The sequence below is a fragment of the Geotrypetes seraphini genome, chromosome 7 (genome assembly GCF_902459505.1).
Source record: "Geotrypetes seraphini chromosome 7, aGeoSer1.1, whole genome shotgun sequence".
NCBI classification, from domain to species: Eukaryota; Metazoa; Chordata; class Amphibia; order Gymnophiona; family Dermophiidae; genus Geotrypetes; species Geotrypetes seraphini.
This window is the reverse complement of record NC_047090.1, coordinates 24,261,198-24,289,008: the sequence shown is the minus strand read 5'-3', so window position 1 is coordinate 24,289,008 and position 27,811 is coordinate 24,261,198. Positions and strand designations below refer to the sequence as shown.

The window sequence follows — 27,811 nt, the reverse complement described above, 5'->3', positions numbered from 1 at the left end:
TTATAAAATCTTAAAAATCTATGCATGGTTGTCTGCAATTGAGGCACAAGTATTTACACCAGTTCTGTGGCTGGTATAAGTGTTTGCACCAGGAATATAGTCATGCTTTTGGCCACATATGCTAGGATTTTATAAAGAAAACTAAACTCCTAATTTCTTTATAGAATAGACTTCAAATAGGTGCTTTTCTAGTGCCTAAATCTAAGTGCACCCTTACAGATGGTAATGTTATAAACTTTTTATACTTGCAATAGGTCTTTATAAAATTAGGGCAAACCTAAAAACACAGTGGAGAAGTTTGTATGGAGCATGGGTGGGGTTGCTGTTTAATTGCGTAATATATATTTGCCAAACACAACCAGAAACAAACAATCCAACCAAACAGCGGTAGAAAAGTCAAACAACAAAACAAAGAAAGAATACTGCAGAGCTGATGTACAAGGGTATAAAAGTCTAATTTTTATTAAGAAAGATGCAATGTTCCAATTAAGATATCCATGCAAGTGTATGATCCAACTGGATCAAAAATCCCTTTTTTTTTTTTTTAAATTCTTTATTCATTTTAAAACTGACAAACAAGTGATTAATATTAAAACATTACATTACTAATAAAATATACAGCACTTGACATTCTTATACATATAATTCATTAAAGTGGAAATTATAACCCTTTCCCCCCACCCAACAATTCTTCAATGAAATTTTCATAATACAACAGAAATCCAGTCATTAAATAAAAATATTAATCATCCATTTTCCCCCCTCCCCCCAATAAAATACATGTATCCATCAGAAAGGAAAAGGATGTTCATTCCTTTTTTTCTTTTTTGAACCCTCCCAGTTGCTATTTTTTCTCAAAGGAAAGGGAGTATTATTGCCTAGTGCCTCAGTCTAAGGCAATTCCAATGGACCCCTGTTAAATAGGTCTATGTAATTTAGAAGATGTAACACTACAAATTTGATTTGTAAATGAAAATAATTCCTTTTCTATTATTCTCTCTAAATGTGCATTGTCTCCCCCCATATGTGGATTATATAAGACTGAGCAATTATAAGTTTTGAGATCTGCAGACCTAACTCTATATTCCCTTTGTTGTTAAAATGTGGCAAAGTCTTTATTTTATTCATAATGTATGATGTATAAGAATAAATGGATAAATAAATAAAAAGAAAGATGCAATGTAGCATTCCAAACAAATGGTCCTCTTGTGTGAGTATCCGGGACCCAACACAGTCCCTATTTCGGAAAACACTCCCTCGTCAGGGGTCTTGCTTTACATACCACAATCTAGAGGTACATCAACTTAGAGAACCTGAATAATACAACTGTCCTTAAAAGGACAGACGACGTTAATATCCAGTTGTATTATTCAGGTTCTCTACGTTGATGTGGTCACTGCAGTAAATCCGCAGGAATGGAGAAATTTGCAACTGGTTTACCGCAGGAATGGGAACAAGACCTTTCACCGCCCCGCAGGAATGGGGACAAGACCTTTCACCTCCCCGTGAGAATGGAGACAACACCTTTTACCGCTCCATTGGAGTGGTGAAAAGTCTTGCTCCTGTGGTAAAAAAATTGCAACTGTGTCAGACTCGGCATCTCCTCCCAAGCTCCTCTTGCACCTATTTTACCTTCAGGAGCCAGCCATGCCATGATGAAGACTGTAGGAACCCAAAACCAAAGCCTGAGACCAATGTGATTTGAAGAATAAAATTACCAGACAACAAAAGGTAGAAAAAAATAAATTTATTTTGTATTTTGTGATTAGAATATTTCAGATTTTAAATATGTATCCTGCTAGAGCTGGTATTAGACATAACTGGGGACCGCAAAGTCCAGGCTGTGCTTCTTTAGCTTCCAGCTGGCTTAGGGCTCACTCTGTCTGCCATGTGTGACTGAAGTATTCTGTTAGCTTGATTTTTCTATGTAGCATTCTGTAGTAATTTGGTTTGTTCAGTTTTCACAATAGTGCAGGGGATATTTGTGAAAGGGAGGGGAGACAGGGGTTTTGTTGATCCTTGCTCTGTATTATTTGTGTTTATAAAATGACAATTGTACAGAATATTGTCTCTTTTTATACTTTAATAAAATAAGTTCAGCATAAAATCAGTTCTATTTGAGGCTTGTGTGGATGAGATCTAACAGTCTGCAGGGCTTGGACAGGGCAGGGATGGGGCCTGAGCTCAAGGGGACAGGGCAGGGATGGGGGACGAGCTCACGGAAATGGGGCAGGAACGGTGATAAATTTTTTCCCCGTGTCATTCTCTAATATCTAGACCGCCAGCTAGAGACAAACTGATATGGCACGTGGAGGAGCCACAGAAGGCAGTAGTTCCTGCATATGCTCAATAAACCAAAGGGAGAGCACCGACACACAGGATCAATCTGAGGACTTCACTAATAAATGTGGCTTCATTCCCCTGCTGTCTATGGAGATCCCCCATTAGAACTAAGCAACTTCACTTTGGGCTAGATTCACAAAAGTCATTGATTGTCGCTAAACCTGTTTTCACAGGTTTAATGATGATCGCTGCTAACCGACCCGATTCACTAAACAGCCCACCACATTTTTTCCCCTCGATCACCCATTTTCCAATCCGGCCATGCTAATTAGTAAAACCCCATGCAAAATAGCCAAGTGATTGATTCACTTACATTGCTTGGCTATTTAGCATCAGGTTTTACCAATTCTAAAACCCGATTGTTGTAGACCTTCTGCTGGGTATTTTTTCTTTCTTTTTTTTTTTCAGTGGCACAGATAATATCTGTCCCATTTAAAAAAAAAATCCCTCACCGTCGCCGGCCCTACCCAACGACTCCCGACAATCGTGCATCCCTTCCCCTGACAATTGCGGCAACTCACCCGAACCTAAAACAAATGGCAGGAGGGATGCCCACTCCCTTCTGCCATGAAGGATCTCCCCCCCTCCACCCCAAAGAAAAAGGTAGGAGGGATGCCCACTCCCTCCTGCCCCGAAGGTGCCCGCCTGCTCCCCCCAAAAACAGCAGGAGGGATGCCCACTTCCTCCTGCCTGCAAATTCCTCCCCCCCAAAGAAAAATGCAGGAGGGAGGCCCCCCTCCAGACTCCCGTACCTTTGACGTTGGGAGCAGGAGGTACTGAAAACGCCTCCTGCTCCATCTCCTCTGTGACGACATTGGGCATTAGGCCTCTCCCTGGTGCATCATATGATGCACAGGGAGGCCTAAGGTCCTGATTGGCTCAGTCGCCTCAGTATCCTCCCACCAATTCTCCAAATTTGAAAAAAAATATTTGTGTTTTTTTTAAGTATAGCAGTTTGTGGTGTTTGTACAAAGATGAGAATTATCCAGTGACATTGTATGTGTGCTTTAGAAGCCACATAAATCTCTTTAAATGAAGGCATTAGTTTCCGATCTCTGCCAACTCAATGACAGATATCAGTCTGTTCCTTACATAGCAGTTGTATGGTACAATTCTGGTATGATCCTGTGTAAAGAATTTAACTCTTTCTCCCCATTTTCCAGGGTCACTCTTGCAGCAGGTGTTTGTAGTCCGTTTCTTGGGATCTATGGCTGTTCAATCAGATAGTACCACCATAGTGATCTATGAAGCCATGAGACAAGTTCTAGCTGCTCGTGCCATTCATAATATTTTTCGTACAACTGAGACCCATCTGATGATAACCAGCAAAAGCTTGAGGTACGGTGCTATTTCTGCCTTGCCTAGCCATTCCTTCTATAAAGCAAAATTTAAGCATACCGTAAGTACATACAATGATATCCATGTTGAAATGTTCGTACGTGGTCAGTGCACACCCCTAAGATCGTGTCTGTGTCATTTTTAGCTTGTACACTAAGCTAAACCTCATTTTCCAGTTTCTCATTAACTCCTGAGGGCTCTAATGGGGGAGGGAGCTCTGAGCAGGTCTCCAGTATAGCCCAGTGAAAGTCTGAGACCAAACTGGAGCTGAGAAACTTGGAAGACATAGAGATGATATCTTATTTTATCACAGGACAAGCAGGCAGCCTATTCTCACATAAGGGTGATGTCATCCACGGAGCCTGGATGCGGACAGCCTCGAAAGAAGACTTGCTTGGAGAAACATAGAAGTTTTGAGTTTGCCACACTGCGCATGTGCGAGTGCCTTCCTGCCCAGCACAGGGCGAGTCTCCTCAGTTCCTTAGTTTTCTGCGGAGCCGAGAAGTCCGTCTTTGATGCTCTGCGCTGAACTTAGTTCGCTTCATGCTTTCTCTCACCACGGCTCGTGTTTTATTTGATTTATTACCAGGTCGCTGTATTTTTCTTTTGGTTATTGTGTAAAAATAAAGTTTTATTTTTGTCGGCTGACTGGTGGGGCCTGCCGCACTCCCTCAGCTATCTTTCCTTCTATGTCCCGACCAGTCATGGGCTTCAAGAAGTGTAGCCAATGTTAGCCCTCAAGTGGAGAAGATTCTTACTATGGAAACCCCTGCTGACTTGGTCAAGCCTGCTGCGAGGAGTCCTCCTGCCTCCACAACTCCGACCTCGAGTCTCATCAGACTTTCCTCGTTTGGGAAAGTCCTGGACCTCAAGTAAACTCTGCCAAGTCTTCTCCTGAGCTTCCTGCAGGTCAGATACTTCAGCAGACGGTTCCGGCGGTGGTCCTGAAGGATCACTCTTCCAAGGCGAACCATGCTTCCTCTGCCACCTCAGAGCCTTTAGCATCAGCAAGTGGTCCAGTTTCAGACTCAGATTCACAATTGCAGGCTACCATCCAGACCATTCTAGAGCGGGAAATTGTTCAGTTACTGAGCAAATACAATCCTGCCTCGATGCTGCTTCCTGCAGTCTAGCCTGGGCACTCAGCAGGCTCACAAGAGGTTGAGTCCTTGCCTGTGCCTCGAGCTGAATCTACACACTCTATGCAAGGAGTCGAGTCTTTGCGAGTGTCTGGTCTGGAATCTACACACTCTATGCAAGGAGTCGAGTCTTTGCGAGTGTCTCGACTGGAATCCTCACACTCCATACAAGGAGCCGAGTCTTTGGGAGTGCTTCGAGATTCCTTGATCCAAACCACTGAGTCTATGGGGTTTTGATCTACAGCTTCTAGCCCTATACCACTACAAAGGCATTGCCCGTTTCGAGGCACAGGGCAAAGTCTCGACCTCACACAAGACCTGTTCCAGGCAGCACTCTCGTTGCCGGTCGAGGCCCTCATCGAGGCGCAGGTCCTCTTCCAAAGAGAAGCCTACCTCGTCCAGGCCTTCCAGCTGTTCGAGGCCTCCAACTCCTTGATCGAGGACACCAATCGTAGAACCCGAGGACTCAGCTGATTCCAATGCCTCGCCTTTGTTTCCTCTTGAGGCACCTCGAGGTCATTGAGTCCATGCTCTGGCAAATCAATTGTCCTTTTCCTCCTTCCTCTGTTAGAGGGCTGAGCACCTGGACCTTCAATTGGATGCTAGATCGAAGTACTCTAAGTAGTATTTAGAGGAAATGAATATGCCTCGACCTCCTGCAGAGTCTCTCATGCTTCCTCTAATAGGCTTCTGTCTCACAGTTTCAAACAAAATCTTGAGACGCCTTATTCCATTCCTGCTGTTCCAGGCAAGTTGGAATCGAGGTATAGAATTCTACATTGCAAGGGCTTTGAGAATTCCCAACTATCTCATCAATCCCTTTTTGTGGAATCTTTATTGAAGATGAGTCATCCTTCCTGGGTCTATGCTACCATGCCTCCTGGCGGAGAGGGTAGGACCATGGACAAATATGGCCGTCGTCTTTATCAAAATTCGATGATGGCCTCCAGGGTTTTGAATTATAATTTCATCTTTACTACTTATTTCAAATATTTTATTGAAATACTCCCTGGTTTTAGTAAAGACCTTGCTCAACACAGGCTTTTAGAGTTACAACAAGTCATTGCTACATTAGCACAACTCAGGTTGCACCTTCTTCAGTCATCTTATGATGCCTTTGAGCTTTTCTCGAGGGTCACTGCTTTCTCAGTAACGATGCGCCACCTTGCCGTATTTCGCACTATTCATATGGCCCTAACATTCAGGACTGGCCAATATTCCTTGTGAGGGCAATGACCTCTTTGATTAATCGATAGAGGCCACCACCAAGAAGTTGTCCGAGCATCAGAAATCTTTTGCTTCCATAGTTAGACAATGCCTAAGCCAGCTCCTGCAAAGCCTTCTCAACCTCTTCATCCTATCAGAGGCATTATCCTCCAAGGGCAGGTCCTTCTACTCGAGCAACCCCCAAAAAACAACGGCAGCAGAAGTAACAGAAATCTCAGCCTTCTGCTACACCCAAGGCTTCTCCAAGGCCTTTTTGACTGTCAAACAGAGCATAACCTCCATCGTTCTGCCCCTGTCATCCCCTCTTCCCATAGGAGGTCGTTTCCATCATTTTTACCATCGATGGGAGACCATTACATCCGACCTCTGGATGCTGTCAATAATCAGGGCAGGATACTCTCTTCATTTCATTCAGATTCTTCCAGAGCTTCCTCCAAGAGAGTATCCTTCCAATCCATCCCAGACCGCCCTTCTTCTTCAGGAAACTCAAGCTCAAGCTCAAGGAAGTTCCTCTGGAACAGCAGAACAGGGGGTTTTACTCCCGTTTCTTCCTAGTTTCAAAGAAGACCGGCTATCAGTGACCCATTCTGGATCTCAGGGCTCTCAACAAATTTTTAATCAAAGAAAAATTTTGTATGCTGTCCCTGGCGTCCCTTTATCCCCTTCTAGATCAGAACGATTGTTTATGTTCTCTAGATCTCAAAGAGACTTACATTCACATCCCCATTCATCCGTCCTCCCTTCAGTACCCCAGATTTTGGGTGGGAAATCAGCATTTTCAATACAGAGTGCTACCCTTTGGCCTGGCATCATCTCCCAGAGTGTTCACCAAGTGCCTCGTAGTGGTAGCAGCAGCTCTAAGGAACCATGGTCTTCAGGTGTTTCTCTACCTAGACGACTGGCTCATCAAAGATTCAACATCTCAGAGGGTTATTGTAGCGACCCAACGGGCTGCATAAGAACATAAGCTGTGCCTCTGCTGGGTCAGACCGGAGGTCCATCATGCCCAGCAGTCCACTCAGGCGGCAGCCCATCAGGTCCAGGACCTGTATAGTAGCCCTCTATCTATACCCTTCTATCCCCTATTCCTTCTTGAACTCCAATACCGTACTCTGCCCTATCACGCCCTCTGGAAGCGCATTCCAGGTGTCCACCACCCGTTGGGTGAAGAAGAACTTCCTAGCATTGGTTCTGAATCTGTCCTCTTTTAATTTTTCCAAATGCCCTCTCGTTCTTGTAGTTGTCGAAAGTTTGAAGAATCTGTCCCTCTCCACTTTCTCTATGCCCTTCGTGATCTTGTAAATCTCTATCATATCCCCTCTAAGTCTCCGCTTCTCCAGTGAAAAAAGCCCCAGTCTCTCTAATTTTTCAGCGTATGAAAGGTTTTACATACCTTTTATCAAAGATCACTCTCTTCTGAACCCTCTCGAGTATCGCCATATCCTTCTTTAGGTACGGCGACCAATATTGGATGCAGTCCTCCAGATGCGGGCACACCATCGCCTGATACAACGGCAGGATAACTTCTTTCGTTCTGCATGTAATACCTTCTTGATTATTCCTAGCATTCTATTCGCTTTCTTAGCTGCCGCTGCGCATTGTGCCGATGGCTTCATTGTCATGTCAATTATTACCCCCAAGTCCCTTTCTTGGGTACTCTCACTCAATAATAGCCCTCCCATCGTGGTTTCCTACAAAGTTTGAGATTCAGAATCAACTTTCCCAAATCCCAACTACAGCCCTCTCAGAATCTACAGTTCATCGGAACTGTTCTGTACACTATCCAGCTCAGAGCATTCCTTCCTCAAAACGACTGGATGCTCTTCTTCAGCTCTGTCACAAAGTGTCCTCCCACTTTTCACTCTCAGCAAGACACATGATGGTACTACTAGATCACTTGGCCTCCACTGTACACGTGACTCTTTTTGCCAGACTTCACCTCAGAATTCCTCAGTGGACCCTGGCATCTCAGTGAATGCAGGTTTGCGAGCCACTCTCTTGACACATTACAGTCACTCCTTTGTTGAGACAGTCTCTCCGCTGGTGGATGCTCTCTTTGAATCTCTCCAGAGGGTTACTGTTTCAGACACCACCTCATCAGAAGGTCCTCACCACAACTTCTTCGACCTACGCTTGGGGGGCTTACATCGATTGTCTCCGTACTCAAGGCCACTGGTCCAGCACGGATCGTCAGTGTCATATCAATCTTTGGAACTCGGAGCAATCTTCAATGCTCTCAAAGCTTTTCAACATCTTCTTCATGACCAGGTAGGCCTTATCCGGACGGACAACCAAGTCGCCGTGTACTATGTCAACAAGCAGGGAGGAACGGGATCTCTCTCCCTTTGTCAAGAAGCTCTGAAGGTTTTGGACTGGGCAATCCTCCACAACACCTTCCTGAAAGCTGTTTACATCCAAGGGGCGAAAAACTGTTGAGTCGTCTTCTGCAATCTCACGAATAGACACTCAATTCCTCGCCTCTTCATTACATTTTTTCTCAGTGGGAGACTCCTCAGATAGATCTCCCCAAACTGCCTCAGTTCTGCTCCAGGATATATTCTCCTCGCCTCAAGGCAGATGCTTTTCTACTGGAATGGATGAATCTCTTCCTGTATGCATTCCCTCCATTCCCTCTCATTCTCAAGACTCTAGTCAAGTTGAAGAACGATCATGCCACCATGATTCTGATAGCTCCTTGGTGGCTGAGACAACCTTGATACTCCCTTCTACTTCAACTCAGCAGTAGGGAGCCATACCTTCTACCAGTTTTTCTGTCTTTGCTTACACAGAGTCAAGGATCTCTACTTCATCCCAATCTGCAGTCTCTGCACCTGACAGCTTGGTACCTCTCAACATAACTCCTCTTCAGTTTTCTCAACCTGTAAGAGACATTTTAGAGGCTTCTAGAAAGCCTGCCACTAGACAATGCTACCACCAAAAATGGACTAGATTTTCTATGTGGTGCATCTCTCATGACATGTAGCCTTGAGATACCTCCTTGGCTTCTGTCTTGGATTATCTTTTGCACTTATCTACCTCTGGCCTCAAATCTACATCGATCTGAGTCCATCTTAGTGCAATTGCTGCTTTCCATCAGCCTATTGAAGGAAAACCCCTTTCTGCTCATCCAGTGGTTTCCAAATTTATGAAAGGACTTTTCAATGTCAAATTTATGAAAGGATTTTTCCTCTCAAACCACCTCCAGTGGTTTGGGATCTCAATGTTGTTCTTGCTCAATTGATGAAGCCTCCATTTGAGCCAATGTCTACGGTTCATCTGAAATATCTCACTTGGAAAGTAGTGTTTGTCATTGCCCTCACATCTGCTCGAACAGTCATTGAGCTGCAAGCTTTAGTTGCTGATCCACCCTTTCACTGTGTTCCATCATGACAAGGTGGTCCTTCGTACTCATCCTAAATTCTTACCTAAGGTGGTTTCACAATTTCATCTCAACCAATCCATTGTTCTTCCAGTGTTTTTTCCAAAGCCTCATTCTCACCCTGGAGAATCAGCTCTTCATATTCTGGACTGTAAACGTGCTGTGGCCTTCTACTTAGAACACACCAAACCACACAGAAGTGCTCCTCAACTTTTTGTCTCCTTCGATCCAAACAAGTTGGGACATCCAATTTCTAAGCGTACCATCTCCAACTGGATGGCTGCTTGCATATCTTTCTGCTATTCCCAGGCTGGACTGCATCTACAGAGTCGAGTCACAGCCCACAAAGTCAGAGCAATTTTGGCTTCAGTAACTTTCCTCAGATCCACTCCTATTGAGGAAATTTGTAAAGCTGCCACTTGGTCCTCGGTTCATACATTCACTTCTCATTATTGTCTGGATGTTTTCTCCAGATGGGATGGCCATTTTGGCCAGAGAGTATTACAAAATTTATTCTCCTAAGTTGCCAATACTCCCACCATCCCATTCTGGTTAGCTTGGAGGTCACCCATATGTGAGAATAGACTCCCTGCTTGTCCTGGGATAAAGCACAGTTACATACCATAACAGTTGTTATCCAGGGACAGCAGGCAGCTATTCTCACAACCCACACACCTCCTCTGGTTGGCTCATCTGCTAGCTATCTGAACTGAGGAGACTCGCCCTGTGCTGGGCGGGAAGGCACTTGCGCATGCGCAGTGCGGCAGACTCGAAACTTCTACGTTTCTCCAAGCAAGTCTGCTTGCGAGGCTGTCCGCATCCGGGCTTCGTGAATGACGTCACCCATATGTGAGAATAGCTGCCTGCTGTCCCTGGATAACAACTGTTAGGGTAAGTAACTGCTTTACAGACAATTATAGCTGCAAAGATTGTATAATGCTGTGCAGTGGTGCTCTATCTGTGTATTTCGGTTCTTTCTAAATACTGTTGTTAATGATGGGGCTTGTGTATGGCTGCGGTTTATAAGATAATTATACAAAAATATCCAAAAGGTGAATTTTTTGTCACCCAAAAAAATTACTACATAGTATTAACACACCTATGGTAAGTTTCAGAAGATTTGGGACCATTAGCAGACTTCTGTAATGAATGTTATCATTTTCCCATAATAAATTATTTATTAGGAGGGGAGGTGGGTGGGTATTATTTTATTTTATTTATCTCATAATATATATGTATTTGTCAATATTTTTATTATAATTGTTATTTGTATTAGGAGGGGAGGGAAGGGAGGGTTTTAAATTTTAGTAACAATTGTTATACATATTATGTAACATATACATTTTCAGTTATTATTGTACATGAATTTAGAATGATATATTGTATTTACAGTGGTACATGAAAGAAAATCAAGTGTATATTTTAGGAGATCGTTTAAATTTCTATGATACACTTGTTGTAGTATGAAAAATGAATACAATTTTTTTTTTAAAAAAACCACAAAAAACACACCTATGGCAAAATTTGAAAAGACTGTTTTGTCATGTGCTACTGGCTTTTCCAAATCCTTATCAAAACGAGCCTCAGAACAACAGGCAGGAACTTAATCCATGCCAGACAATCAAGCCAGCCGGCAAAAGTCCAATAATTATAGGCTCCTCTTGTGTCCAGGTGTAATGGCAGCAAAAAAACTCAGAAATATCCAAGAAAAAAAACTGTTATTCACCCTGGCACAATGCTACAGATCAAAACAGTGTTAAATAATTTATGTGGTGAAAAACAAAATAAAAACCCCTATAAAGTTACCAAAAAACGTGCAAAAATGCAATACAAGCCAAGTACTTAGCTGCTAGCAGGAGGAATTTGAAGAGCTGGAATTGGGAGAAGCTTCTCTTAGAACACCAGTCTTCAAGCAGGTCACATATATAGTCCACTGCTGTCCTCCTCAAATCCTCTCACTGTTGCTGGAAGTCTTCAAATCTGTAATGTCCACAGCATACCAGGAACTAGAAATCACAAACAGACAGGAGTCGCCATTCAGCATATCACAAGTAATTGGAAAAATTACAGTAGACTCAATTACAATTTCTGGTGGAACTCATTATGTCACATATATAAAATGGAAAGAGCAATAGCTATACAACTAGGAAGCTATAAGAAATTTAATAAAATTTGGGAGCCATTAACTTCTTATTGTAATGAGTAAACACCATTTTCTATTGTAATATACAGTGTCTAATGATTGGGGGGAGGGGGAGGTATATTTTACATTTTTCTTATTGGGGAAATAATAGAGGAATGATGGGAGGGGAGGGTGGTAATTTTATGTAGTGTAAGATAAATCAGAAAGATTGTCAAGTGATGTGTTTAATTGTATTATTTTATTGTTTGTGCACTTGATGTAAGATTGAAAACGAATAAAGAATTTGAAAAAAAAAAAAATCACAAACGGTTTGGCCCCGCCCCAAACTCTCATAACATTCTTCCACTCATTCAGGTAATGCTCAAAGCCGGTGGTAGAAAGAGTAAACCCTTTCTCAACAAGGCCCTTGTTTCATGCCCATGCGCTGCTCCACAAATGCCAAAAAAACAGCAAAATAAAAAAGAGCATATCTTCTTTTAGCATCACAGCAGAAAGCTCCAAATGGTAGGCAGATTTAAACTTCTCCAGTGACCTCCTACTACATCAGTCAGATCACATGATGCACTCCAACTGCAAAATTTAAAGCGCCCTTTCCCTTCAGACTTCTTCAATAGAACGCTTGCCACTCATTAACAGTGGCTTTTAAGGTACAGTTAGAAATATCGAGTTTTACTTTTTGTTTGCTAATGCATGCAGATGCTTTTTGTCTTATAACACAGCTTGGATGCATATCTTTTGTGTTGTGGGAAAAAGCTGGAACCTGCTATTATTCTCACTAATGCAACCACAAATGCTCCCAAATTATTTCTTCAAATTCACCAGACATCTGATGTGAAACCAGGTTACTACCTTGTATTTGGATTTGTTTTTTTTGTTTGTTAGGGTTTACTTTTAAAGGAGCAATACCTGTTAATGGTGGCAAAAAATCTCGTTAGTCTCATTTTCTACTGGTAACATTATCTTTCTCTAAGAAATTGTCAGGAATAATTTGTCATGTCCTGGCTCTCTAATTGGGTGCACCATCAGCAATATAAGACATGAAGCAAAAACCAAAAGTGTGCAAGTCTGAGACTAAGGATTCTCTTGCGGTTGTTCCTTTGTGGTTGTTTTTTTAAAACTACACTGTTACATTTCAATCATTCTGGTATTTTTCACACCAGTAAAAGGCAGCTGCCCTACTTAATATATCACTCAGATTTGCCAGCAGTGCTGCATGAGTCATAAGATTTTGAATGCCTACAAACATTATTCTGTTTTATACTGGGAGAATATGTAGCAGAGTCAAAAGAATGTCTTAAGACATGAGTTCTCCTGCTACTGTTCCCTGCTACAGGCTGTAGAGACCCTTATAAAGTTACTTCATCTGTGTTTCAATGCAAACATGCAATTGAAAGTCATTCATCCTTTAAAATAAATTACTAATTACGCTGGATAAACTGACCGCTGGGAGAGTAAGGGGAGGCCATGCCTTAAATCCTCCAGGGGTCTTCTTGTCAGTTTGGGCACCTTTGTAGAACTTAGATCCCAGCAGTTAGACCCGTTTGAGTTGCGTCTAACTTCCCTCTAGGAAAGCTTTGATTATGGCTGGGGTACATCCAGGTTGAAGCCCGCCTGATTCCCGCCCATAACACACCTCCCAGCATGCCCCTTTGCTCTCTGGACGCACAGCAGCTTAGAAGTGCTGCTGCATATCCAGAAAGTTGGTTCTGATTTTCAGCATTTGGACATCAAAGTGCCAACTTAGGCTGGTTTTTGGACGTTTTAAAGTTTTGATTATGAGCCCCATAGTGTCAATTTTCTAGCTCGCTCTGTATGCATGATTTCATTGGAGGTCTTTACAGTGGCACCTCAGGTTACATTCAACTCAGTGATCTCAGGCCCTCATGACTGATTTCACTTCTAGACTTCATCAACACATCTCTGTTATGGTGGATACTTTTTCCTTCCCTTAAGAGATGTCACCCAATCCAGCCTTCACCACCTCATCATACACTTCAAACAGATGACTCAACCACAAGCTGGGAAGCCCTTTTCAGCCATCTCCAAACCCAATGCTAATGGGCAAAAGATGGCAATACCAAAATATATACAGTGGTACCTCGGTTTACGAGTGCACCAGTTTGCGAGTGTTTTGCAAAACGAGCAAAACATTCGCAATATTGGTGCCTCGCAAACCGAGCTTACCTCGATGTACGAGCACCTCCCCCCTGCTATCCGGCACCCCTCCACTTGCGTCGCCCCCCCCCGGCCGTGATCCGATATCCTCCGTACCCATCACCCACCCGAACGCATCCGGCACCAAGGCACAGGACATGCCAGTGCCCGAAGATCTCTCATCCTTTTTGCTGGGCCTTGAGCATCTGCGCATGCTCAAGGCCTTAGTTCCTGCTCTCTCCGAGATTCTCAGAGAGAGTAGGAACTAAGGCCTTGAGCATGCGCAGATGATCAAGGCCCAGCAAAAAGGATGAGAGATCTTCGGACACCGGCACCGGCATGTCCTGTGCCTTGGTGCCGGGTGCCAATGGGGGGTAAGTGATGCGTTCGGGTGGGTGATGGGTACGGGGAGGATATCGGATTGCGGCGGGGGGGGGGGCGATTCGAGCGGGGAGGATTCGTGGGGGGGGTGGCGGATCACGCGGGGGGGAAGCAATGCCGGTTCGTGGGGGGGGTAGAGCAGTGCCACTGGCCTTGGGGGAGGGAGGTAGAGCAGTGCCACTGGCCTCGGGGGGGGGGGGAACGAATCAAGCGAGTTTCCCTTACTTTCTATGGGGAAACTCGCTTTGATATACGAGTAATTTGGTTTACGAGCATGCTTTTGGAATGAATTATGCTCGTAAACCAAGGTACCACTGTATAGTAAAACTATATGTGACTAAAGTAGCAAATCCAAAATGTTGAGAGCGTCTGATTTTTTTTCATATCATAGCAATCTTCAAAAATTATATGTTTGAACTTCTGTAACTTTTTTTATTTTTTCACATAAAAGAAGGGGAGATTCTTAAATATTTCTGTATTCTCACATGTGTTTTAACTTAATAATTAACATATGTAACTTCTTTCTAATTACAGATTAATAGATCCTAAGACTCAAGTTACAAGGACAAGTGTGAGTAATTCTTTATTAATGTACATGCAGTTTTCTGTGCCTGGCCTAAAGATTTTCTTTAGTGTAACCATAAATGCACACAGGCATTTAGAAATCTCTTCTAGGAGCAGTAAATATATTTTATGGATTTTTTTTTCCCCTAGGTAGGTCAAGTGTGCTTGTGAAAGACTAATGTATTTTTCCTCCCCCCACAGTTTGAGCTTTCTAGTGTCACCCAGTTTGCTGCTCATCAAGAAAACAAAAGATTGGTTGGATTTGTGATTCGGTTTCCAGATTCTATTGGAGAAGAGTCGATGAGTGCCTACATATTTGAGAGCAACATGGAGGGCGAAAAGGTCTTGGAATGATTATTTTACTCTCTCATGTAATAGAAACACATGTATATATAGTTCTTGTATAATCCCACTTTATTCCAGGACCAGTGGGTTATTTTCCTCCACCCTGTAGGAAGCCTCAAAACTTCAGAGGTTTTTACCCTCTCCCCCTCATACCTCATCACTGAGCATGCACCTTTGCTTACCAGTCTTTCTTCCTTCAAGCCAGGAAGCTATGGTATGCGTCTTAGAATAAGAATGTTTTTAGTTTAGTCTTAAATTTGTCGAGTGAGTTTTCGTGGCGGAGTTGAGGTGTCATGGCGTTCCATAAAGTTTTTCTAGTGTAGTAGCCGATCTGAGGGTCCGGAAAGAGCAATAGGGGATGATGAGTCTGTCAAGAAAGGATGGGAGGCACGAAAATTTGATTTTAAAGACCAGTAGTAAAGTGTTTTTATAAGTGATACGATGTGTTATGAGTAGCCAATGTGCTTCTCGCAGAAGAGAGGTAACGTGATCATATTTTCCTACTTTATAGATAAGTTTAATTGCCATATTTTGAATGAGCTGCAGACGATGTAATTCTTTTTGGGTGATTCCATTATAGATGGAGTTGCAATAATCTAAATGAGAAATGACCAGTGAATGAATAAGGATTGTGATAGCATCAGTTTTGAGGATTGAGGTTAAAGAAAGGATGAGCTGGAGTTTGTGAAAACAGCTTTTTACGACGGTCATGAAAGGTTAGATCTTTATCTAGAATGACTCCGAGCAATTTTATTTTTGATTCCATTTTTACTGAGGAGGATTTAACAGAGATTTGTCCATTTATCATTTTGTTGTTCCTGATCAGGAAGAGTATACCACAGGATTTATTTATGTTGAGGGAAGGTTTATTTATACGGAGCCAGTCGCTAATTTTGTCAAGTTTAGTGTTTATTTCTTGTATATCAGAGATAGTGGAAGGATCACTGGGATGAAGAAGTTGAATGTCATCTGCATAAGCAAAAATTGTGAATCCAATGGACTGGGCTAGAGTGAGAAGAGGGGCTAGAAAGATATTAAATAGTAAAGGAGAAAGGATAGAGCCTTGGGGAATGTCGAAAGTTTGAGTAATTGAAGCTGAGGATTTTTTCTTTCTTTGCTGATCTTCTTTCTTGTAAAGCCACACTTTATTCCGGGAACCCACCCTATACTTGCTGAGACGCCTTACAAGTCTCTGCCTTACAAGTACTGGTACGCTTGATTTCTGTTTTCTGACCAGCTTTTTATAAGAGTGCCATCAGACTAGGTTTAGCACCCCTTTATGACAGTGCAGGCTGTGTCTACCTATAGCACTGTTTTGTCATTCAGGTTTCCAAAGTTTCATAACCTGTTATTTCTGTTTTCATTGTTGCTGCTGTTGTATTTGTTTATATGAGCAGAATTTATTTGATTGCTGGAGTTTCCCCATTCCTCTCTCTCTTGTTATTATCCTCTGCAAATGTTCCTGGCTGCTTTAAGACTGATTGGTGAGCAGCAGAGCATGCTGGGGGGAGGGGGAAGGGTAAAAGCCTCAGAAGTTTTGAGGCTTCCTACAGATCCTAGCAGGTGGAGGGAAATAACCCACTGGTCCTGAAATAAAGTGTGGATTTACAAGAAAGAAGATTAGCAAAGGTAAGAACCTAATCTTTTGATTATAGGTACTTTGTGTGGACAAGAAATATCCTCATGCTCTGACTCCAGGCAAAAGAACAGCAAATATTTTTATTATGCCTGCAGTAGCTTATTCAAGGTATTACTTTAAAATAAAATCTGGTGAATGTTGCAGAATTGAACAAATTAGTGTCTATGATAACCTCAGTTTTTGAAAAGTATAACGGGCTTTTTTAGTCAAGCATACATGGAGTCTGTAGAGTCCATTGATGGCAATAAAATTTAAGGTCATGTTCCCTTAGCACTAGGTGACTCAGGGGAAAATTCTCAAAACTTAATGCTGCCTTTAATGCAGTCACTAAACCTGCTTCAGTCGTTTTAGCGGGGCAGTATTTTACCGGCCGATGATCAGAATTTCTCACTATTCTTTTCTGGGTTTCCTAGCTGTCTCCAACTCTGCCATGAAAATGTAGTACAACAAGGTCAAAATGAGCACTCCGGGCAATTCTCTATCATTGCCGGGTGATTCCCTAACATCATTGTATTACATTTAAGGGCAAATATTTCTGGCAGGGTCTGAGTTGTCATAGCCTTACTTTCCAATCAGTGCCTGAGCGCTGATTGGCTCAGGTTTGACAGCTAAGACCACATCCCCTCCCCTTGCAAATTAAAAACAAACAAAAAACCTTAAATCGAAGATCAGCAGGAGGGATGCCCACCCCCTCCTGCCGCCACCGTCAAACAATCTCCCCTGACACCGCCCCCCAATAGCGGGAGGGATACCCACTCTCTCCTGCGGCCATCAAACAACCCACTAACACTCCCTCCAGCAGCCAGAGGGATGCCTACTCCCTCCCGCCACTGCGATAAAAGAACCCCTCTGACACCCTCCTTTCCTGGAAGTGGGAGGGATGCCCATTCCCACCGCCACTGCTGTTGTGCCCCCAATGACCCCCCCCGACCTCCTCCTACCTGCTTCACGAAGGCCAGCCGGAGGGGTGCTTACTCCCTCTAGCCGGCAGGCCCGCCTCTTCAAAATGGCAAGACTTCCCCTTCCCAGTGCGCCAGGGAGGGGCCTAAGGCTCTGTCAGCAAACTGGAATCGAGGGGCAGAAGTACTCACAACTTTTGCTGTACGTTTCACAACTGTATACATAAGAGATAATTAAAAATGTTCAGACTGTAGTAATCCTTTTTAATTTTATTTGCAGATTTGTTATGCTCTAAGTTTGGGGAAAGAGATCACTGAGGCTCAAAAAGTAAGAGACATTTTCTTTTTCCTTCTGTTTGGTTATTCCTCTGTATTGAATTGGCACAAGGTCTATTGGCAAAACAATCACTTACTAAGCTCTCCTTCCTAGAATGCACAAGTCACTAAGGGGATGATATTCAAAGAAATGTTTCTTGGCCAGTTAAATCACTTGTGTAGGGCTATCCGATTTTCAGTGGCACTTAACCAACTAATGCAGTTGAATATGATTGCAGCTACTAAACTGAAAGCCAGCCATTTTGTGGGCAGTCTAGGGCAGAGTCGGCACTTAATGAGGTTAAGTGCCAATATTTAGCACTTAACTGCCTAAGTTAAACAGTCTTATGGACCACATAAAATATTGTCTTATCTGTTGAGGTGTTTGGGGGGGGATTAAGTGATACATATCACAATAAGAGAGAGCTGACTGCATAAACCTGGATGTTCAAAGCCAGTGCCCATACATAGCTGAATATCACCCTCTACAATGTTTTTGCCTGTGGTAAATCTCAAAACCATTATTAAACTTGGAGTTAGTGCCCCAGGATTACTTTGCAAAGCAATTTACTTATTCAGATATGAGGATTTCCAATCAGAAATCAAAATGAATTCTATCATATCTGAAATGAACATGCCAATGCTTATACAACAGAGCACCCAGTTTGGACAAAGTTTCTCATAATACTTTAAAACTATCCTTATTTTAGGATCCAGAAGCATTAGCTCAGCTCCTGATGTCCGTGCCTTTCACGAATGATGGCAAATTCATCCTGTTAAATGATCAAGAAGATGAGAAGAACAATAGAGAAAATGAAGCTGTAGAGTCAGAAGCATAATATTGTCCTAAGAAAGGTTATTTTTCTGTTTGTCAGCATTCCCAGAATTAATGTGCACTATCTTTGATTGATACCTAGGTAAGTAGCTGTGGATTTTGGGGATAGGATTTCCATATTCAGATTGATAAAGGACCAATAATTGAGTTTTATGTTGCAAAGGGCACAATTGATTTTGTTTCCTCAACTTAATCATGAGTATAATATACTATAGCATATTTCTGTCATCCCCCTTCCCCCACTTATCCCAAAATACAGCATTCATTCTGTTTTTGAATCACAATGAAATTACCAGATTTGGATAATACATGGTAGCACTTGAAATTTAAGTATATGGCCTTTTGGTTGAGGATGGGCTGGGGAGGGCTTCAATGGCTGGGAGGGTGTAGATGGGCTGGATTGAGATTTGACGGAGACTTCGACAGTTGGAACCCAAGCACTGTACCATGTAGAGCTTTTGCCCAGAAATAGCTAAGAAGAAGAAAAAAAATTTAAATCGAATCAGGTTGGGCAGACTGGATGGACCATTCGGGTCTTTATCTGCAGTCATCTACTATGTTACTAAGTAACTCTAGGTGCTATTGCCTTGCATACAGTGGAGATTTTCATGTGATTATTTTAGCTCCAAGTCCTTCATGTAATTTCTATGCTGAATTAATGAAAGAGAACCTGAAAAAAATACCCAGTCCATGCTAGCTTTCCTGCTTCTAACTCTAATATTGATCATGTTTTTCTTTGATTCAATGGGACCTTGAGTAATTTTCTCACTTAACCTTCAGCATACCTGGCCCCCTCTCCACATTACAGGGCTCTGGGCTTACCTGGAAATTTTAGAAGGCTATAAATCTGATATCTATTGCCCTAGTTAATAGGACTTGGACACCATTGTTCTGCTGCTACACCTACCCTCTAAGGGGCCACTATTAGCAGGGCTCAATCAGTCGTTACTTGGTAATAACTGTTTCCTGACCTTGCTTAGTCTAGCAATGTTTCAATTGCTGTTTGTAAGCCACTTCTGGACGTTATATTCCCACAACTTGTGTTTTTTAAGTCAAAGCTCTGGTCCCCCTAAAGAGGTATAACACTTTCCTGTTTAGTTTTTTCCAGGTTAGCCCTTGAGCCATTCTCTAGAGGAACTGGTAATTACAAGGGGCCATAGAAGACCAGATGTGTATTATAAAAAGTTAATTATTTCTTCACAATCAGCATATATCCGGTTGGGAGCAGCTTCTGTCTGGAGAAGCGCTGCTGTCTGGGGCCAGCCACTGATTTTCAGAAACATTAACTTGTTAATGTTGCTGGCAAAACTTTTAGCAACCAGCTGAAAATTCTCCTGGTACTGTCAGTATTTCTAGCACCAGTACCCAGAGAACTGTCTGGCCAGGATTCCTACTTGCACGAGTATGATGGAGAAGGATAATGAAGGATATAGAAAATGCACTACTTTTTTCTTTGTTGAAGATTGTCTTTCCTTTATAATTGTGGATGGGATTTTTTCAAATCAGTCAGTCATATTGGTCTTGTATTAGCCTTGATTTACCAAAGGACTCATAAATGGTTGCTCTTTGCTGTTAATATCTATTTTTGTACTTCATGTGAAGTTAAAATATACTTTGTAAATCAAGTGCCTGATCTCTTTTTGAGCCTACATTTTTCAAACATCTTTCTATTAAATTGTAATACTGTCAATAAGCAGCATATGCAGGATAATAAATGTATTCCTTTTTGAATATGGACTGCAAAGCAAGACCAACATCATTTCTTATATGGTATTTTTCTGTCTGACATAACTGTAGATCATGTGCAATCCTAGTAAAGCATAAGCCAGAATGTGTGTCTGTATCAATATCTGTTTTAGATCGTGTTTAAACTGTGTACAAAAAAAAAAAAAGGGCATTTACAAATAAAGTTACACAAAACATGGTTTATGCACTAGTGATTCTAATTTGTGATTCTCTAGTTCATTGCAGTTTCTCAGGTATTCTGTTTTAGGATTAATGGCTAGAATAAATGTTACTGCCAAACAAAAAAAGTGTTGCTGGTATGATGTTTGCAGATAGCTCAATCTATGTAGAGCAACAGCAGGAAATGGGGCCCTTGAGGCACCTAGTTATATAAACCAGATGTAATAAGTAATAGAATCCAAGCCACATCAAAATTGCAGAGGGAGGGGGGAAAACAGCCACAGTCCTTGGTTATGTGCTTGCAAACAAACCTTTACCATCTGATAAGTACAAAGTATATTCACTCATTAATCATATTGGTGTTCAATGATATTATGCAAGGCTCTCTTTATGAATTATCTTTGTCACATAAAAGATCAGGATTAAATGAAACTTGAAAAATAAAACAATGTCAGCCAGCAAGAAGCATGCTTTTGGTGTAGGAAGTTCTCAGACTGATCCTGCGTTGGTGCTCTCCCCTAGCTGCAGTTAAGCTTTTGGCTTACTAGGCATGTGCAGAAATAGAAACATAATGGCAGATAAAGGCCAAATGACCCATCTAGTTTGCCCATCCACAGTAACCATTATCTCTTTCTCTCTTCAAGAGATCTCAGGTGCCTATCCCAGGCCCTCTTGAATTCAGACACAGTCTCTGTTTCCACCACCTCTTCTGGGAGACTGTTCCACGCATCTACCACCCTCCTTTCTGTAAAAAAATATTTCCTCAGATTACTCCGGAGCCTATCACTTCTTAACTTCATCCTATGCCCTTTCATTGCAGAGTTTCCTTTCAAAATAAAGAGACTCGACTCATACATATGGAGCAGATTTGCATGCCTATCACTTCCATTATATGCAAATCTCTCTCAAGCATATTCATTAGGACTAGCCTGAAAACCCAATTGGCCTGGTGGTCCTCCAGGACAGGATTGGGAACCACTGGTCTACACAATGTGCGGCGGTGGCGAAAAGGGCAAACAGACTGCTAGGAATGATATAGAAGGGGATCACGAACAGATCAGAGAAGGTTATTCATGCCGCTGTACTGGGCCATGGTGAGTCCTCACCTGGAGTACTGCGTACAGCACTGGTCGCCGTACATGAAGAAAGACACGGTACTACTCGAGAGGGTCCAGAGAAGAGCGACTAAGATGGTTAAGGTGTTGGAGGAGCTGCCGTACAGCGAAAGATTAGAGAAACTGGGCCTCTTCTCCCTCGAACAGAGGAGATTGAGAGAGGACATGATCGAAACATTCAAGGTATTGAAGGGAATAGACTTAATAGATAAGGATATGTTGTTCACCCTCTCCAAGGTAGGACGAACGAGAGGGCACTCTTTAGAGTTGAAAGGGGATAGATTTCATACAAACGTAAGGAAGTTCTTTTTCACCCAGAGAGTGATGGAAAATTGGAAAGCTCTCCCAGAGGCTGTCATAGGGGAAAACACCCTCCAGGGATTCGACTAAGTTAGACAAGTTCCTACTAAACAAGGATGTACACTGGTAGAGCTAGTCTCAGGGCGGTGGTCTTCGACCAAAAGGGCCACCGCGTGAGCGGACTGCTGGGCATGATGGACCACTGGTCTGACCCAGCAGCGGCAACTCTTATGTTCTTATGAGTTTTGCGTTTCTGATCGCCTTTTTGCTCTGACCAGTCATGCCAAGAAAGGGAGGCCAGCATCTAAAGCCTCGATTTACAGATTAACATGGCCATTTCCTCTGCATATGTGGGCTGTGGTAATCAGCTACCGATTGCACTGAAAGCTCACTCCACCAGGAGTTGCTGCCTCATGGATGGAGACTAGGGCTTTCTTTCCTGAGGAGATCTGTATAGTGGCTGCATTGTCTATCTTTCTTACCTTTACCAGGTTCTATAGGGTGGATGTTGCAGCCACCTTCAGGTCCTCCATTGTGAAGGCAGGCTCAGTGGACCCTCCCTAGACTCTGAGGACTATTTTGGTAGATCGCTATGGTTCAGGACCACTAGACACATTGCACTAGAATGATTAGGTTCTTACCTCGATAATCTTTCTTGTAGATGTGTCTAGTAGCCCTGAAGCCCCACCCTTCGCCTGCTTTCTGTCTTGGAATCAATCTGGAGCTGGAGAAATCTTTCAGGTGAGCTCAAAGAATGAAAAAAAACCAAACCCTGTTCTTGAGAGTGAAAGACTGCTTCAAGTCTTCGCTAGATAGCAGGTTATGTATCTGTGAGCTATATATAAAATTAGTGCTGGTTGCACATGTTTTTTTGTATCTGTTTTATAAAAGCTGCTTAAATGTTGTAATGTTTATTGGTAATGTTTGCTACAGAGCAAAACAGAATTGTACTGTTGAGGTTTCTTCATTTCCTTCCATTTGGTTATGTGTTTCATTACAGTGCTACTTGATTGATTTTGTATGAATTGAGGGGGCAGGTGCAGCTCCCTGGGAAGTAGGTAGAGTTGAAAAGATGATTAACTGTTTTTGGCAAGAAATGTGTGGGTTCAGATGCAAAACACTTTGATTCAGGACCACTAGACTCATCTACAAGAAAGATCATCAAGGTAAGAACCTAATCTTGCTTTCCACTTATGAGGAATCTCAATTATAGATTTATTTGTCTCACAGGACAATGCAAAATGGATGCAGTATCGTTCAGTCCATCCAGGGCATCAGGCCATAGCATGGTATGCCTTCACCATTCCTTGGATGGAAAATCTGTACACCTTTTCACCATTTCCTCTCATCTCCAGGGTACTTCAGAAAGTCAGACTCTGAGCATCCTATCCTGATTGCTCTTTGATGGCCTAGATTGATCTGGTACCCTCTTCTCCTAGTCCTTCTTGATGCTCTGCCAATTCCACTCAGGGCCCACCCTACCTCCTCATGCAATAGAATGGCCAAGTTCTTCACCCCAGCCTACTTGGTCTCAGCCTAACTACATAAAAATTGAGGGGAGCATCCTTGCTACAATCCCAGGCTCCAAGTAAGGGAAGACCCTCCTCCTCGGCCACCAGACAGCCCTCTATCAAACAAACAATCTTAATCTAAGTGGTCAGGTTTCTCTCATTAGGCAACTTCCCAACACCAGGATCCCCTCAAGTGCCCAATTCCACTCATACTGATTTATATCCTCCACTTATCGGATTCAGACCTCAAGACAACTTCAGTGCACCTTCACTTATCCACAATTCTGCCTATCATGACCCAATCAGTGGATAACCAATCTCTACGCAACCCCTGATGGCACGCTTACTAATAAGCCTCACTAATCTCTGACCTCCCCTTCGGGAACCGCCACCGCCATGGAATTTCAGCATTATCTTTGACCAACTAATGGTTGCACCCTTTGAACCACTGGGCACCACCTCTCTCATGTACCTCATATGGAAGACAGCTTTTCTCACAGCCATCACATCAGCGAGATGAGACAGCAAATTCTAAGCACTAGTAACTTACTATTCTTATACACAATTTTCCCTGTGTCCAGCTGCACATGCACCCAAAATTCCTACCTAAGGTGATTTCAAACTTCTGTCTCAGCCAGAATATAGATCAACCATCATACTTCCTCCACACACCTCATCAGTGGAGCAATGCCTCTTCATCCTGGACTGTAGGAGAGCACTACTTTTTTATTTTTTTATTTTTTTACCTCAGAGAAACTGCAGCCCTACTTCATAGCAGTCAACTTTTCATCAACGACAACCTGGCCAAATTGTGTTAACCAGCCTTTAGAAAAATCATTTCCATATAAATTTCCCATTACATCGAATTCTGCTACACTAAAGCATATATCAGCCACATCCTGGTGGGATCAGTGCACACAGATTACATGCTACAGCTTCTTCAGTGGCAATCTTTTGATCAAATCCATAAGAACATAAGAATTGCCGCTGCTGGGTCAGACCAGTGGTCCATCGTGCTCCCGCGGCAGCCCCTAGGTCAAAGACCAGTGCCTTAACTGAGACCAGCCCTACCTGCGTATGTTCCGGTTCAGCAGGATCCTGTCTTGAATCCCTGGAGGATATTTTCCCCTATAACAGCCTCCGGAAGAGCGTTCCAGTTTTCCATCACTCTCTGGTTGAAGAATAACTTCCTTACGTTTGTATGGAATCTCTCCCCTTTTAACTTTAGAGAGTGCCCTCTTGTTCTCCCCTACCTACTAAGTCTATTCCCTTCAGTAACTTGAATGTTTCGATCATGTTCCCTCTCAGTCTCCTCTTTTCAAGGGAGAAGAGGCCCAGATTCTATAATCTCTCGCTGTGCAGCAACTCTTCCAGCCCCTTAACCATTTTAGTTGCTCTTCTCTGGACCCTTTCGAGTAGTACCATGTCCTTCTTCATGTATGGCGACCAGTGCTGGACGCAGTATTCCAGGTGAGAGCGTACCATGGCCCGGTACAGCGGCATAACCTTTTCCGATCTGTTCGTGATCCCCTTTTTAATCATTCCTAGCATCCTATTCGCCCTTTTCACTGCCGCCACACATTGCACAGATGGCTTCATTGACCAGCACTCCCAAGTCTCTTTCCTGGAGGGTCTCTCCAAGTAACGCCCCGGACATCCTGTATTCTTGTATAAGATTTTTGTTACCGACATGCATCACCTTACACTTACCCACTTTGAACCTCATTTGCCATGTCGCAGCCCATTTCTCAAGCATGTTTATGTCACGTTGCAGATCTTTGCAATCCTCCTGCGTCGTCACTACTCTGAATAACTTAGTATCATCTGCAAATTTAATCACCTCATTCGTTGTACCAATTTCCAGATCATTTATAAATATATTGAAGAGCACGGGTCCAAGCACTGAACCCTGCAGCACTCCACTGGTGACGCTTTTTCAGTTAGAGCATTGTCCATTTACCCCCACTTTCTGTTTCCTATCTGCCAGCCATTTTTTAATCCACACGAGTATTTCACCCTCTATTCCATGGCTAGTAATTTATCGAAGTAGTCGTTCATGCGGAACCTTTTTGAATGCCTTCTGAAAATCCAGATATACAATGTCGATCGGGTCGCCTTTGTCTATCTGCCTGTTTACTCCCTCAAAGAAGTGCAGCAAGTTCGTCAAGCAAGATCTTCCTTTGCTGAAGCCCTGCTGGCTGGTCCTCATCAGATTGTGTCCGTCAAGGTGCTCAATGATGCGGTTTTTTATCAGCGCCTCTACCATCTTTTCCAGTACAGGGATATCTGCAAAGCTGCAACCTGTTCCTCAGTTCATACCTTTAATAAGCAATACTGTTTGGACCACAGCATATGACATTCGTTGTGGACAGTCCATCCTATGAAACCTGTTTGCTCCTTGATCTATCACCAGCACCCTGATATAACTTATAGCTGGGGATTCATCAATAAGTATGTATGCATCTCCCCTGCTTGAGAAATCAAAGTTGCTTACCTGTAATAGGGGTTCTCAGTAGACAGCAGGGGAATCCAGCCACACTTACCCTTCTGCTATCCCCATTAGCATACATCTTTTTCAACTAGAGACAAAGCTGAGCTGGTGAGGGGAGGAGGCACTGAAGGCAGGAATCCCTGCACATTCCCAGTAAGCCAAATGCTTACTGTAGGACCAGTCTGAGGACTTCACCACCGAGTGTGGTTACATTCCCCTGTTGTATACAGAGAACCTCCATTTCAGGTAAGCAACTTCACTTTCTCACTTTTGGGCCTCTTGCAGCAAGCCAGTCATGGATCTGATAACAAAGTCCTTCAGTCTTTGTTCTTCCTAGAAAAAAATTAATATCCATCCCATCCTTTTACTATGTTTATTTTGATAACTATTCAAAATTCATGTTTTAGTGCCACAGCACCAGCCCTTTGAAACTCATTAACTCTGTCAAGAGAATTTAAATCATCGCTTAAAGCCTTTTACTTTTTATCGCTCCAATCTGCTTTGCAGCATTGACTACTTTTCTATGAATATGGTTGCTTTGTTGTGGTAGGCTTTACTAGAGAATGACATGGGGACAAATTTTTCCCCATCCCTGCAGGAATTCATTTTCCCATCCTGACCCAGTGAGTTCTTTTCCTGTCCCTGCCCCATTCCTGCTAGCTCTGTCCTCATCTGCACAAGCCTCAAACACTTTAAAAGCATAAGTAGTAACATTCTAGAGTTCAGATTGTGATGTCATAATACATCATTCCACCAATACCTAAGCTCCGTTCTCATCTGTACAAGCCTCAAACACTTTAAAATCTTAAGTGTTTGAGGCTTGTGTGGTTAAGGCAGAGATTACAGGAATGGGGCAGGGACAGCGACAAAACTCATGAGGTCGGGACAGGGAAATTGATATCCCATGGGGACGGGGAAAAATTTGTCCCCGTGCCATTCTCTAGGCTTTGCCCCTTTGCTCAACTGTACAGGTTGGCGTGACTCCTCCCTCAACTGCCCAAAGGATGAGATCTTCCCTCTATTCCTTTTTCTAATTTTACCCTCCTGTATCAAAACCTTGTCTTTTTGTTTTTAACTGACCCCTTTCTAGATTATTATAGATTCTACTTTACTTATAAACCACTTAGAATTTTATTATATACAATAGGCTGTATATCAAGTACCCTGAACCTGAATTCTTGCACTTCTTTCAGTCAGAGGAGTGGGGTTCTAGCAGGCAAAACAATGCCGCAACAGTGACCATTTGTCAGATTGCTCTTTGTATTTCCCCTGTGGTTGGTGCAGCTGCAGTGGTCTGTATCACATTCATCTGTTGATTTTAGTGGCCCCTGATTGACCATGGAGCTCATGGTACATCATTCTCAATATTAAAGGTGGCCTACCTCAGGCCCAGGGGCTTATTACAGTTCCAAAGAGGCATGAATCTTTTGTTTTGGATGTTGTTGCAACTTGGGTTCTTAATTTGGTGTTTCATACAGTCTTCTTCCCTTGAACCACTGTGGTGTGTCTCTGAAAAGTGCAAATCTGTAGGCTGCATTCCTGGTGACAAGGTTCTTTGGTGGTAGGTTTCATGTGTTGTATTCTAGGGAGCCCATCTGGAGGGCAGTCATCTCATTCTGTTGGTCAAAGCTTAGTTTCTTTGGCAGGGTCACCTTTAATAGCTTTATAACTTACTATCACTCACAAGCTTATTATTTTACATGTTTTGCACTGTATTCTTTAACAAAATTATTTCATTTATTTATTTAGGATTTAGCTGGTGCCTTCATATACTCTAAATATCTCCCT

The 27,811-nt window shown here is 42.7% G+C and overlaps 1 protein-coding gene across 4 annotated transcripts in view; it reads left to right on the top strand.

Annotated features, from left to right (window-relative positions):
* Positions 1-20,630, top strand: part of APPL2 (adaptor protein, phosphotyrosine interacting with PH domain and leucine zipper 2) — a 125,921-nt gene extending 105,291 nt beyond the window's left edge. For all 4 annotated transcript variants that reach the window (XM_033952811.1, XM_033952809.1, XM_033952808.1 and 1 more), the window contains 5 exons: positions 3,507-3,681; positions 14,639-14,675; positions 14,870-15,010; positions 17,832-17,879; positions 18,577-20,630. In XM_033952811.1, the coding sequence (XP_033808702.1) occupies positions 3,507-3,681; positions 14,639-14,675; positions 14,870-15,010; positions 17,832-17,879; positions 18,577-18,705 (530 nt within the window). In that variant the 3' untranslated portion in view covers positions 18,706-20,630. The remainder of the gene's footprint in view (positions 1-3,506; positions 3,682-14,638; positions 14,676-14,869; positions 15,011-17,831; positions 17,880-18,576) is intronic.
* Positions 20,631-27,811: the final 7,181 nt, after the last annotated feature.